Source organism: Pezoporus flaviventris, unplaced genomic scaffold (genome assembly GCF_033815535.1).
Source record: "Pezoporus flaviventris isolate CSIRO_AGI_PZ_B2104156 unplaced genomic scaffold, CSIRO_AGI_Pfla_v1 ptg000006l, whole genome shotgun sequence".
In the NCBI taxonomy this organism is placed as follows: domain Eukaryota; kingdom Metazoa; phylum Chordata; class Aves; order Psittaciformes; family Psittacidae; genus Pezoporus; species Pezoporus flaviventris.
Genome location: NW_026892554.1, coordinates 3,427,800 through 3,440,929, shown reverse-complemented (window position 1 = coordinate 3,440,929; position 13,130 = coordinate 3,427,800). Strand labels below are relative to the sequence as shown.

The following is a 13,130-nucleotide window of genomic DNA, read 5'->3' as shown; positions in this document are numbered from 1 at the left end:
AATTCTGAGAAAGTTACTTAAGGTTTCTGGAGGCTCCTGCCCTGCCTGCCTCTGGGCACTGCTGTAATACCCTCATTTGAAGGCTGCACTGGCACCTAATGAAGTCTGATGGGTTAATGGAACCCATGGGTGGTGCCCTTTGCCATGGTCTTCTGTGAAATGGCCAGTCCCTTGTCTCAGGGAAGGGATGGCAGGCTTGGGGCTTTTCTCAGCACTTGAGCACTCCTTGCTTCTTAAACAAAGAGGTAACAACAGTGGCTGGATAGAAACAGGTCCCAATAGCCAAGGCAGTGAGCAATCACCACCCCAGAGCACAAAATAACTTCCAGATTTGCTTCCCCCATTGTGTTTTTCCAGCCATGGCTAGCGTTTGGTATCACTGGTGAAGCTGGGTGGGGATCAGTGATGCTGCTCTGCCTGGTAACAGCGCTGATTGCTCAGTCCTGGGGCAATCTGGCCTGTGGAACCCAGAGTGAAGCTGGGTTCTGTTCTGCAGTAGCTGACCCTAATAAACTAAAATCAAAATACTTTTTCTGAAGCCTGTGCTTGGGTAATTCACTGATTTCAGCTCATATGAGACAAAATGACGGAGATCTCTGGAGACTTTAAGCGTCCTGTGTCACACTAAGAACAGCTCTCATTGCCATAAACTGCGTTACAGTTAATGTCAGATATTCCCATCTAAAATCCTCTGGTTTTAGTAAAAGTACCTATTGTGCAGGGTCTGAAAAAGAGTTGGCCCATCTTCACCAGAGAAATGTGGGCTGCTCTGCTTTGTTTTGTTCTGTTTTAAACAATCAAACTCCTTTCCAAAGGAAGAATAACCCAAAACCCAGCTTGGGCAAAGCATTGTGCCATGTTCCAGCCTACTGACGCAACTCCCTGGCAAAGCCACGTCCAGGAGCCTTTGCACCAGATCCACATGGCAGCAGGGACATGGCACCAGACACTACAGGCCTTTTGGGTTTCTTTTAATTAGTGGTTAGAGCATTGGGACTGGACTGAGTTAAAGTCCAGGTCCCATTTCACAACTTTCCACTTGCTTCCCTACTTTTTCCCATTACAGTAAAGTTCTGCTGTGACTTGGATTAGTCATACGGGCTCAGCACACTCAGGGTTTTACTCATACTTTGTATGCAGGATAATGGCTTTTTATCCAAGACTCTTAATGAGCCTTGCAAACAGTGCAATCAATTAAACTAATACTTACCCTCTGCTATCTGCCCCCTTGATATCTGAGAGCAATTCAAGACACTGATTTTGGCCTCTCTGGGTTTAAGCAGCCTGGGAGCTGTCTTCCAGGTCTGGCACAGCCAAGATCCCTGGAAAGACACAGGTTTTCCCTTAATTTACGAGCAGCAAGAGGTGATGCTGAGTCCGCAGCCTGTCTCGCTGCAGAGGGGTGAGCTTGTGTCCTTCAGCTGGTGGTGCTGTCTGGTTTGTTCACTTTGCCTCGCTCAATCCAACCAGATTGTAACAACAGCAAAAAAGCCCTGGGCAAAGGGTCTTTATATAGAATTTATTGCTCCACAGGGAGGAAATGGAAAGGCCTTTGAGGTGGGTATTGTTTTATCTGCCTCGCAGATGGGGGAGTTCCTGGTACAGACCCAAGGTCATGGGGAGTTTTACTCCCGAGAGATTAATTTCCCAGTCTGTTTAACAGCGTTTGCACGGCTGGGATGAGCTGGAGGAGTCGGAGACCTGGCGAGCCGTATCCTCCTCACCGGCTCCTGTCCATGGGACGTGGCTGCATCCACTGGAGCGGGGCTGCAGAGCAGCACGGAGCCACGGCTCCTGCAGCCAGCACACCTGTACGGTTAGGGGCAGGTTTTTAACCACCTGCAGGTTTGTTCGTGGCACTTGGAATCCGCTTTACTGAAGTGCTGCTGCTTCAGTGCCCTTCGCTGGGGTCTCTCTGAGCTGGCAGGATCCCAGAGGGTGTCCCTGGCATGAGCAGGGCTGTCAAAGCAGCAGACATCGGAGGCAGAGCGATCACTGTGTGCTCCTGTTTGCCTCCCTCTCTTTCCTTTTCTACTGCGTGCCTTCTGTTCCTCTCCTGCCTACACTGATAGCAGTAGCTTTTACTCCTTTTTGGAAATGAGCCGGGTTTCTACAGCTGGATTCATAGGATCATGATGGCAGTCTCTGAACATACTCCAGCTTGAATTTGTTAACCTTCGGGGCAGGCTGCCAGGTCTGTCTGTCCTCCCTTGCCAATAAAGAGAGAGGTAATACTGGGTGAGAGGAGTATGGCTCTGCAGCAGCTTCTATGTAATGCCTTCTTTTTATGTTGCTGTTATCACTGAGTGATTTGGGTAAGTTACTGGTGTACTTGTAGAATTGAGAGAGGCAGCCAGAGCCTCTGGGACTGAGAGCTCTTGTAGTGAATGATGCATCCCTGGCAGTGTTCAAAGCCAGGTTGGACGGGTCTTGGGCAACATGGTCTAGTGTGAGGTGTCCCTGCTCACGGCAAGGGGTTAGAACTGAATGGCCTTAGGGTCCTTTCCAACCCAAACCATTCTATGATTGCAGAGAAGTAAAGAATCCAGTGGTGATTCTGCTGTCTCTTCCTTGCAGAACTCGTACGTGGTGCTGGCTGGTTTGTCAGATGGGCTCGTAGCAGTGTTTTCAGTGTCCCAGGGCATCCCAGGGGACAGCTGCTCCTACCTGTGCTCCCACACGGCAAACAGGTCCAAATTCAACATTCCTGACGACGACCCCCGGCAGAACCCGTACCCCGTGAGGGCCATGGAGATCGCCAGCAGCGGGGCCGAGGTCTGGTACAGCAACGGCCCCGGCATCCTCATCATAGACTGCGCCTCGATGGAGATCAGCAGGAGGCTGGAGCCCTTCAGCCCGCCCTCGGTGATCACATCCATCGCCTGCAACTCCGAGTGTCACGGCGAGGAGGTGGTGTGGTGCCTGGACGATAAAAGCAACTTCCTGGTGATGTTTCACGTTGCCACCTACCAGCTCTGCGCACGCTACTTCTGCGGGGACTGCAGCCCCCTCAGGGACATGTTCACAATCCAGCAGCCCTCAGCACCCATCCCAGCTACAGCACCCATCAACCACAAAGCGATGGAGAGCAGCCCGCTGGCGGACGTGAGCATTATGTACAGCCCGGAGGGTGGCACCCAGATCCTGAACCACCAGGACTCACTCACAGATTATTGCTCTGTGTCTTCCTACTCCTCCTCGCCTCCTAACAGGGTCACCCGGTGCCCCTCCAGCCTGCCCAGCTCACCCACGAGCTCCTCCAGTGCACTCCTCTCCATTGATTTTGAGGAGTCTGGCAAATTCCATGAGCTGAAGGCTTCCCTGGATCACGAGGCTGTGCCTTTGGGGGACAACATGCAGCAGCACCTCCAAGCTGTCAAGATCATTCCAGTAAAAGACCTCATATGGATCCCCAGGTAAGAGGGTCACTTATCAAAGAACTTCATCAAAATCCCTGCTGGGCTGAGGGTGAGATTATCCCAGGCTAGCTCAGGAGCTTCTGCATTCCCAGCATCATTCACCTGCACTAAAAAAACAAGGCACTTTGCTCCTAGTACAATGTTACATCGATTTTCTACCCCTTTTTAAAGCTATTTGGTGTTGAGCAGCATGGCCACAGCTGGGGTCATGCCAGATTGATTTCAGCAGAGTGAGAAGGTGGGTGGTAAGACTCAAAGCCGTGGTTCCTCAGCTACTGAGGAAAAACAGCAGGCAGCTTCCTTGCTCACACACACAGCCTTGCAAATCCTGTTGTCTTTTGTTGAGCTGATGGAAACCACTGGGAATCTGATTAGGCCTGGCCTGGGGGCTCTCACTGTAGTGGATTCCAGATGCACCTCGATGGCATCAGTGCCCCTTTTCCCTGCAGAACACTGTATGACTGCAGGAGGAGTTGCAGCAGAGGATGGGTACCCAGCACGGATCTTCCTCAGCAGTTCCCATTGTGGAATACCTGTGACCTCTCCCTTGTTTCTGTTCCAGGAGAGGAGGGGATGTCATCGTGATCGGGCTGGAGAAGGAATCGGGCACCCAGCGGGGCAGAGTGATCGCCGTGCTGAAGGCTGGGGAGCTGGCTCCCTACGGGTGAGGATGGGGCAGTGGCCATCGCACCAGGGGCACAAGGGCACTGGGTGGCAGAAAGTGGCTCTGCAGGCTCCTGTGAGCTTCCTCTTGGCTTCCAGCAGCATCTGAGAAGGTCCCAGATAGAGGAGATGCAGGTGGTGGTTGTACATCAAGGCATCTGCTTGCTCTTAGAGCATGATATAGGTGAGGGGAAGGCACCGGGACCGCAGCCTGGTCTCCAAGAGCCACAGAGACCAAGTACCCCATAACGAGACAGACGGGACCATCGTGCACAATGCGATGAACGTTGGTCTGATCCTGCCTGGTGCTGGGCCCCGGTGCTCTGAGGGCACCTGGCAGAGGAGCAGTGGAGCTTGGCAGCCTCCGGCCCCGCGCTCAGAACAAGAGGGGTATTTATGCAGAGCGCGGTGCTTGTCTGTGGCTGCATTCACGTGGATCAGGTTGATGTTCTGGCTCTAAATGAGCACCTTTGTGCTGTCGGCAGTGACGGGCCGGGGGGAGGCTCCTGGAGCACAGGGGGGAGCAGTTGCATGCATTAACTGAAATGTTTCATACACTGAACAAGGGTCCAAGCAAATAAATGGCTGCTGGAGAGAGGGGGGTGTTCCTGCTGATCACTTCAATACCAGTCTGGGATTGTGCTGGCTATGTCCACACAAATGGAGGTTAAGGGTTGCGAGGGATTATACATTATCATTTATTACCACCACACAAACACAGCCAGAGATCAAAGCTCTCCTGCCATTCCCTCTGCTTTCAGTGTGAGTGTCCTTATCAGCTAGCTGGGAGTAGAGCATCATCTTTGTTGCTCACGGGTAATCTTTAGGGTGATTTTGCTTTACCCACAGTAGGTGTGGAGTTGAGGCGAAGCAAAGCGATGTTGACACCTCAGGCTTGCCCTGCTTTGCTGGTTCAGGCACAACGACCACTGACTCACCCTGTTTTACCAGCAGGATAAAGACCAACAGTGCAGCCTCCTCCAAGGGCAGGGCAGGGTGGGGAGGTGAGGGAAGGGAGGTGCTTTCTTAGGGGCAGTTTGTGATAGGACCAGCTGACAGGGACAACCCTTGTCACCAGTTCCCCCCATCTGGGGCCTCAGTTTGGGGCCAGTCTTCTCCCATCTGCTGTCAGAGTGGTAGACAGAGGCCAGCAAGGGCTGGACTCCTGTTGTAGAATCACAGGATCACAGACTGGTTTGGGTTGAAGGGACCTTAAAGCTCATCCAGTCCCAACCCCTGCCACAAGCAGGGACACCTTCCACTAGAGCAGCTTGCTCCAACCTGCCCTTGAACACTGCCAGGGATGGGGCAGCCACAGCTTCTCTGGGCACCCTGTGCCAGCGCCTCAGCACCCTCACAGGGAAGAACCCTGAACCCTGCAGGGACAAAAGCATCACCTTCTGCAGGCCTCATCCCCGTGGGGTACCTGTAGGGCAACTGCTGCTGTCTGATCAGGTAACACGCTCAGACAGCAGGAATGGAAGCACACTCAGTGTGATGCTGTCACACAGGACTCCTACAGCAGCCTTGTGGATCCCTGTGCTGTTGCCCCAGCCATGCCTGCGGGCTGGGCTCCATCCCACTCCCACAGGCTGTGGAAGCTGTTGGCAGCCTGTAGCTGTGCCATGATGGAGCCGTATTCAAAATGCCCAGCTGGCAGCAGGCAAAAGAGTCAGGATTGAGGGCAACCTCAGAACGTCCCGCAGAGGAGCACCCACCAGCATGTTTGGGCACCCTTTAGAAACCCTTTTCCACATCACTGAGCCGCTTGCTTCTGCCTTGCCGTGGTTCCTGATCCCTCTCTTTGTCACGTTCTCCTTTCCCATGGATTTGTAGCTCATAAAGAGATTCAGTAGCTGGAAAGGGAAGCGTGTGAGTCAGTGCATTACCCCGTGAGCGGCGACGCGCTTTGCGAGCAGAGCTCTGACGCCCTTCTCCGCTCTGTCCTTCCTTGCGCAGGGCGCTGGTGGATGCTGCTCTCATAGCAAAGGACACAGTTGTGTGCTGCTTCCAGAAGGAAACCACGGAGCGGTGCCTGGCTGTCTGGAGGGGCTGGAGCGCCAGAGACTTTGACATCTTCTACCAGGCCTACGAAGAGCTGGGAAGGCTCGAAACCTGCATGAGGAAAAGGAGGTAGTGCCTGCAGCGCCGGGGCTCGATGGGAGCATCCTGCTCCGAGTGTGCCTGGACCCCGAGAGGCAGGGGACGAGGGGTGGGAGCAGGGGAAAGGTTTGCTGCTAAGGACCACTGTGGGGTTCCCGTGGCTGGAGCCCCATCAGGGCTTTGGGGACTGAAGGGACCAGTGTGAGTGGAGCCGCCTGCCTGCTCTCTTGCTCCACGCACTCTCCCCTGCAGTAATGGAGAGCAGGAGGTGGAGGTGCCTCTCTTACAGTTTCTTCTTCCCCATTTTAAACTCCTTCATCACCTTCAGCATGCCCTGGCTGCTGCTGCTGCTGCTGCTGCTGCTTTATGATGTCTGTTGTCAGCCGGGAGAACACCGGTACCCCCATGGGGCTCTTCCTGGGAGCCTGAGCATGTTGTGGTCCTCACTGCCTGCTGGCCGGCAGTGCGGCTCACCATGGGACCCTGCATCCCGCTCTGTGGGACAATCACCCCCTCCATGGGACAATCCACCCCACTGGAAGCGCTGCGGAGCTGCTGCCCACATCCCTGCTTGTGTGTCAGAGGCTGCTTCAGGTGCGGCCCCCGTTGTGACTGCTGTGCAGACACACAGCGTTGAGCTGTGGCTGGCCACGTTCCTGAAGGCTGTTGTGGCCCAGTGCTACTGTGAGAGAGCCTCAGATCAGCTGCCAGTGATCCTGCACAGCCTCGGTACGCGAGTGAGCTGGTTAATTGCACTGTTGCAAAGTCCGCTGTACATAGAGCCGATGCAAGCAAAGTCCCTCGGTTGGGGAGATGCTCGCTGGTGTGAGACAGGGAGCCCTTCAACCAGGAAGGTTTGAAAACTCCCTTTGCTCCGCTCCTCTTGGTAAATGCACGTGGGAGTGTGGGGAATGCAATAAGCTTCATTTGCCTGTGTATCTGTGCAGCTTCTGTTCACCACAGCTTTCACCTTATCTTTATTAGCCTGGGATGATGTACTGGCTCTGACTACAATTGCACTCAGTTATCCCAAGCATGTACAGCAGTGTATAAAGGGAGCCTGGCTGAGCACCCTGTATAAAGGTGTACAGTTGAATTTTGGACCTTCTTCTTTTCTATCCGAGACACCCGTGTGAGCATCGGCAAGGCTGGCCAAGGCCGAGCGGGCAGGTTCGCGCTCTGGTTCACAGTTCTGGTGCAGGCTGCTAAAATCCCTTCCTCAGAACCAAGAGTGTATCTGCAAATAAACACGTTCCTCCCCACACCGGCACGGCACTGGTGGCACTCTTTATTGGTGTTGTCTCCATCCCCTGCAGCTCCTCCAGCGGCTGCTGCATCACAGGATCCCAGACTGGTTTGGGTTGGAAGGGACCTTAAAGCTCATCCAGTCCCAACCCCTGCCACGGGCAGGGACACCTTCCACTGGAGCAGCTTGCTCCAAGCCCCTGTGTCCAACCTGGCCTTTGCACAGCCTTGCAGGTTTTCTTTGGGAAAACTCTGGAACAGCCACAGCCATTCCTCATTGTCCCCCTGCAGCAGCACAGCTTGGGCCCTGCGCTGCTTCCCCAGCCATGGTGGGGCTGTGGTGACAAAAGGGGCCTTGTTCCACTCCTTGCTGCCTGCTGGGAGCTGCTGCTGGGCACGGACACGACACGGACACAGCACGGACACAGCACGCACCTTCCCCAGCCACACCAGAACATCCCTGCCCTGAGCACCGCTCCCCAGCCGGGTCAGGGTGGTTGTGAGGGGAGCAGAGGGGCTGCAGCTGGGACCCAGGGGCCCTGCATGCGAGAAGGGGAGAAGCGCGAGGTCCCTGCTGCAGGATGGGCAGGAACCGTGTCCTGAGCATCCCAAAGGTGACAGAGCCTGAGGCTGCTGTGGAACTCGGTGGAATCAGGGCTCCATTAACGCTGCGGGATGAAGCCTCAGGGGCAAAGCTAAACAGAAGTTACCACCACCACCACCCCCCTGCCAGCTCAGGTGTGATTCCAATGCTCGTTCCCAGCCCTCCCGCCTGCACTGCGGCAGGTACAGGCCAGAAGCATCGCCATGATCCCTGTGGAAAGCGCTGGAGTCAAGGCTAGAAGCAGGAAAAGCCTTTTTTTGGAAGCTGTTTGATTTCAGCCTCCAAACCCAATCCAGGGCAGGGGCCGGGGATTATTCCTTCAGCTGAGGAGAGATGAGAAAACAGCTCAGTTTCATTGTACCGACAGCACAGGCAGAGGGCTCGGGGAGGGAAACGGATGCTCCGAGATGAGATTAAAGCAACCGGTGACCACCTGGACCCTGATCACGGCCAGGGTTTGGCTGTTTCTTTGCTGGATGAAGAACAAGGGCCGGGTCCCAGCAGGGCTCAGCCTGACCCTTCCGAGGGGCCTCAGGTGCGAGGGGGCTGCAGCGGTGGCTGCTCCGTGTTCTGCTGCCGCTGGGATGGAGGAAATCGGCTCTCTTTGAGCAGGCTTTGAGGGACAGGAAATACCGTGGCTATTTCGGGCTGTCCCCGGCTCACCCCGGCCCCGCAGCACCCTCGGCTTCAGTGGCTTCATGGGCACAAGGGCCCTGGCTTTCAACTGCCACAGGCAGGAGGATGCTGCTCTGCCAGGGCCTGGGCACTGCATTTGGGCTGGTTTCTGAGCTATTGAACACTTCAGCATCTCCCGGCCCCAATGAACCTTCCTCGGGGGACCCATTGGGCTGAACCTCTGGAAAAGGGGCTCCTTTTGATGGCCACCGTGCTGATGTCCAGCCCTTATGGCTGCAGCGAGGGGGGCCCTGAGTGAGGACAGGAGTGGAAATTGGGCCCAATTCTACCAGAAACAGAAACCTGCCCTGTCTGCACCCAGCTTCTGGGGCCTTGGGAGGCAGCCGGAGCCATCGGGCAGCTCCACGGCCCATGGGGATGGGGCTGTGCTCTGCACTGGGGGTCACAGCACAGCGATCCTGGCAGTGGGCACCCGAGCAGGGCACGGACCAGCCCCAGGAGCTGCACATCTGCAGCCATTCGGGTCCCCCGGGGCCATCCTGGTCCTGCCCCAGCTCCATCTTTCACTCCTGCCCGGCCCAAAGCACGGCGCCAGCAGCCTTTACCTGCCCCTCCGGTGGCCCGTTTGCTTTGGAGGGTTGTTCTGGTGTGGAACTGCTTCCACCTGTGCCCTCACCATGAGCCCTCTATTGAACAGTCAATAAAGCCAAAGGCACCCTTACCTTTTGTGTTCCTTTTCTCATGCAGTCAGTGAGAAGCACGGCAAAGTTCTCCCGGCAGCCCCGATACCCAGGATGCTCAATTCCAGCATGCTGGAATGCTGGAGGTGATTCACACCAATTAAAGTTAAGGGGGTTGATTGAGTTTAGGTGTGAAAGCAAACGCAGGCAGCCCAGTGCTGGCTCTGCAGGGGTTGGTTGATGTTAACTCAATAAAGGTGATTCAAAAGGTGATTCCTGGGCTGGAGGAGAGCCGGGAGGTGGCTCTGGGAGCTTGGAATGGCTGCGGACACGGTTCTTGCACTTGGGAAGGTGCCGGCAGCAGTCTGGACGTGAGGAATACAAAGTGCTTCTGGCAGCAGCAGCTGGGTGAGAGGCAGTGAAGGGATGGGGAAGGAGCCCTCATGGGATGTGGCTGCGCGCTGTGCTGGCTATGGCTGCTGGGACGTCCCCAGGGATGCCCATGCCCCATGGAGGGGCTGGCCCTGAACACCAACTGGGACCAAAACCCTGGATTTGCTCAGTTCAGGGCAGTAACCGGCACTGGGAGCACAGAGCTGGTATGAAAACATCCACTTAAAGCAGGCCCCAATGCAGGGCCCAGCTCTCACCACATCCCAGAGCAGAGGAGGAGGAGGAGGAACGTGGTGGGACCTGGCCCATCTGCGCATGGAGCACGGTGCTCACTGGCAGGACCGTGCCCCCTTTCCGTCTCCTTTGCCTCGTGGTCCACGATGGATCCTTGAGCACGAAACGAGCTGCTGGGAGGGGAATGCTTCAGAAAACAGGGAATAAACCCAGCGACCCCCTTGCCTCGCCCTGAAGCCTCACGTGCAATTGAACTGCAGTGAGTGGTGAGCAAAGAGCCAAGCGTGAGGTGCCCCACTTGAGACCATTTTGGCCATTCCCCTGACAGCCCATGGGGTGACCAGGCCTCCAACCCACCCCATAGATACCCTAACCAGAAGGAAGGACCTTGACTGGCTTCATGCCACTCCTGCAGGCCAGCAGAACAAGGAGCCACCAACCCGCTGAGCAGGAGCCCCCATGGGTGAGAACCCCCCTGTCCGACCCAACCTGTCACCATGAGCCCTGGGAAGATGGGAATGGCAAAGCATTCCCGAGCTTTGTCCTCCAGAGCTTGCACCCATGGGCAGCAGGAAGGCTTGGAATCCATGGGTGGGAGGGGCTGGGCAGGAGCATTGCAGTGAGCATCCCATGAGCAGCACAGCACCTGAGCCCAGTTACCTACTGAGCGAGGAGTGCCCGGTGTTTTCAATGGCTTTAATGAAGAGCAGCACTGCCCCATGGAGCCAACCCCGGAGGAAGCCTCTCGGTCACCGAGTGCTTCAGTCTCAGGCAGGCACCACGTTGTCTCCTGGGTCCTTGTTCTTCCCAATGGATGTGAGGCAAAGCCTCCAGGCCAGCTCCTTGGCATGAAGCAAACTCCCCCTGAACCAACCAACAGCAGGGAAATGCTCCAGCCCCAGAAGGGCTTTGTCAGAGGCCAGGTTCGCACTTGCCAACCGATGACTTGCACCTGGTCAAGCTCTGACAGCTCAGGCAGCCAAATCTGCTTGGTTCAGCATAAACTGGGGTTTGCGAGCTCAGACTTTACCCTAGGCAGATATAACCAGAAACTTCACCTCCAAATGCATCACTCCTAAGCTGCAAGCCCATCAAATCTGTGCTCAGTTCTGATGCGGGGCTGCAAGAGAGCTCTGTGCAAAACTCACCTGTGGTGCTGCCTGGACAGGTTTGGTAACAGAACCAGAGCTGTGGCGACTGAGGACAAAGCCCCAGAGCCGGATGGGTGCTCTTCATTAAACAGCTCCTTCCATTTACATGCATTTGGCTTTTACCAGCTGTTAGGGGGTTAAAAAAGCCCTTACACCATCACAGGTGTTGATAAGTACACTGTTAAGTACAGGGTTTGTTTCCCTGTCTTTCAGTGCAGTTCCTCAGGGTTCGTACTCTTCAAGCTCTTCTCTGCACACACAAATTGTTGCTTTTCTCCTCCTTTTCCCTGCGTGAAGAAACGCTTCTGTAACCCCCAATATCCCTGCTTTGGGACTTAATTCTCACACAGAAAAGCCTCACACCGATCCCGCAGAACGGATCAAAGTGGCAGAGCCATTAAAAGTGCTCGACACCGTGATGATTTGTGCTGTGTTTTGGACACAAACCACTATGGGGTTACTCAGCCCTGTCACTGGATGCAGTTTAAAGGTGCAGTGAAGGACGTTCTCAGACAGCAAAAGCACTTCTCTCCCTAGGGAGAGCTCCAACCCCTCGCTGCAGACGAGCGGCCGCCCCGGGGAGCCGCAGCTCACAGCACAGGAGCCAACACTGGAGTCTGATGAACCAGAGCCAAGGAACGTGGTGGGAAGTTCCCTGCAGGCCAGAGCCCAGCACGGAGGTCAGAGCCCTTTGTCAGAGGGAGATGCTCTCACCTGGCCTTGCTTCCCCGGGCGCTCTGGCTCTGCGGTGGTGGTGCCTGCGCTGAACGGACACACAGGGACAGGAGGAGCTCTGGTTGCAAATAAAAAATCTTTATTGCATCTTAGAAGCAAATTTAAAAAAAAAAAAGAAATAAAAAGAAAAGGAAAAGAAAAAAAAAAGGAAAAAAAAAAGCTTTTTCCATGCACTGACTCCATCCAAGTACCTACATCCTTGGGACTGTCACCCAAAACGATGAACGTTATAAGACATCGACTCTACGCTAGTTGCAGTTCATAGTCCATACACGTGTAAACAATGGTTATTTCTTCTACTGGAATAGCAATTACTCCACAAGATCCCTTCAAACACGGCAACGACCTAAGCATCGGTTTCTCTCTTCCCTGGTCTCCACTTCCCAAAGAGCAGGAGCTGAGAACAATGACACAAGATGGTCCTGGAGGATCCATAGAAAAATAGACTCGTTTGCTGGTTTCTAGCTCTTGTTTCTGCTGAGCCAGGTATTGACAGGCAAGTCCCAACAGAGCATCTGCTGCGATGCCAGTGTCCACCCACTAAGTCTCAGGTAAAGGGTTCCCTTTCTGGCTTTAAGGCACTTTGTGTGTTTTCTCTTACCTTGCTAGGTATTCATTCACAAGGGATGGCACTTCCCTTGTGTTCGGCCTCCCCATCCCCAGTTCCTCTCAGAATCCCAAAGCAATTCCTAAGCTTACTGCAGTCATTCCAAAAAAACGTTGAAGAACAGATTTTTGGGGGGGGGGGAAAGAAAAAAGATTCATGAAAAAATATTGTAGAAAGTAATCTTTGGAGATCATTTACTGCAAGTCTGATGTACACTACCTTATCAGTGAGAAGATGCAATACATTCCTAATATATATATATATATTTACACACACATATATATATATATAAAATATTAAAATGACTAACAGATATTCAAGGAGAGGTCAAGAACCTAAACCAATGGATATTAAATAAATTAACGGTCTATCCGATACAGGAAAAAACACAGTCCCAAAGCAAACCTAGTAAATCCAATGTCGTAATTGTTCCCAGTAACACCACGAACCCGACCGAACACCGCGATGCCATCGGGTGCAGCGCCCTCGGTGGAGGAGATCCTCCTCAGGGATCTCCTGCTGTTCGCTGCGTGCCGGCGCTTTGCTGCAAGAGATTCCCATTTCCCCTCCTTCATGATGCTCCGGCATTCCTTGACCACATCGATTCTAGACAGGACATTGAGGATAACACCCAGAACCCACCATGGATCCTTACATCAA

General features: G+C 54.3%; 1 protein-coding gene across 2 annotated transcripts in view; it reads left to right on the top strand.

The window, feature by feature from the left end:
* LRRK1 (leucine rich repeat kinase 1) overlaps positions 1-6,487 on the top strand; it is a 76,817-nt gene extending 70,330 nt beyond the window's left edge. For both annotated transcript variants that reach the window (XM_061446650.1, XM_061446651.1), the window contains 3 exons: positions 2,578-3,416; positions 3,982-4,083; positions 6,042-6,487. In XM_061446650.1, coding sequence (XP_061302634.1) covers positions 2,578-3,416; positions 3,982-4,083; positions 6,042-6,219 — 1,119 coding nt within the window. In that variant the 3' untranslated portion in view covers positions 6,220-6,487. The remainder of the gene's footprint in view (positions 1-2,577; positions 3,417-3,981; positions 4,084-6,041) is intronic.
* The last annotated feature ends 6,643 nt before the right edge of the window (positions 6,488-13,130 follow it).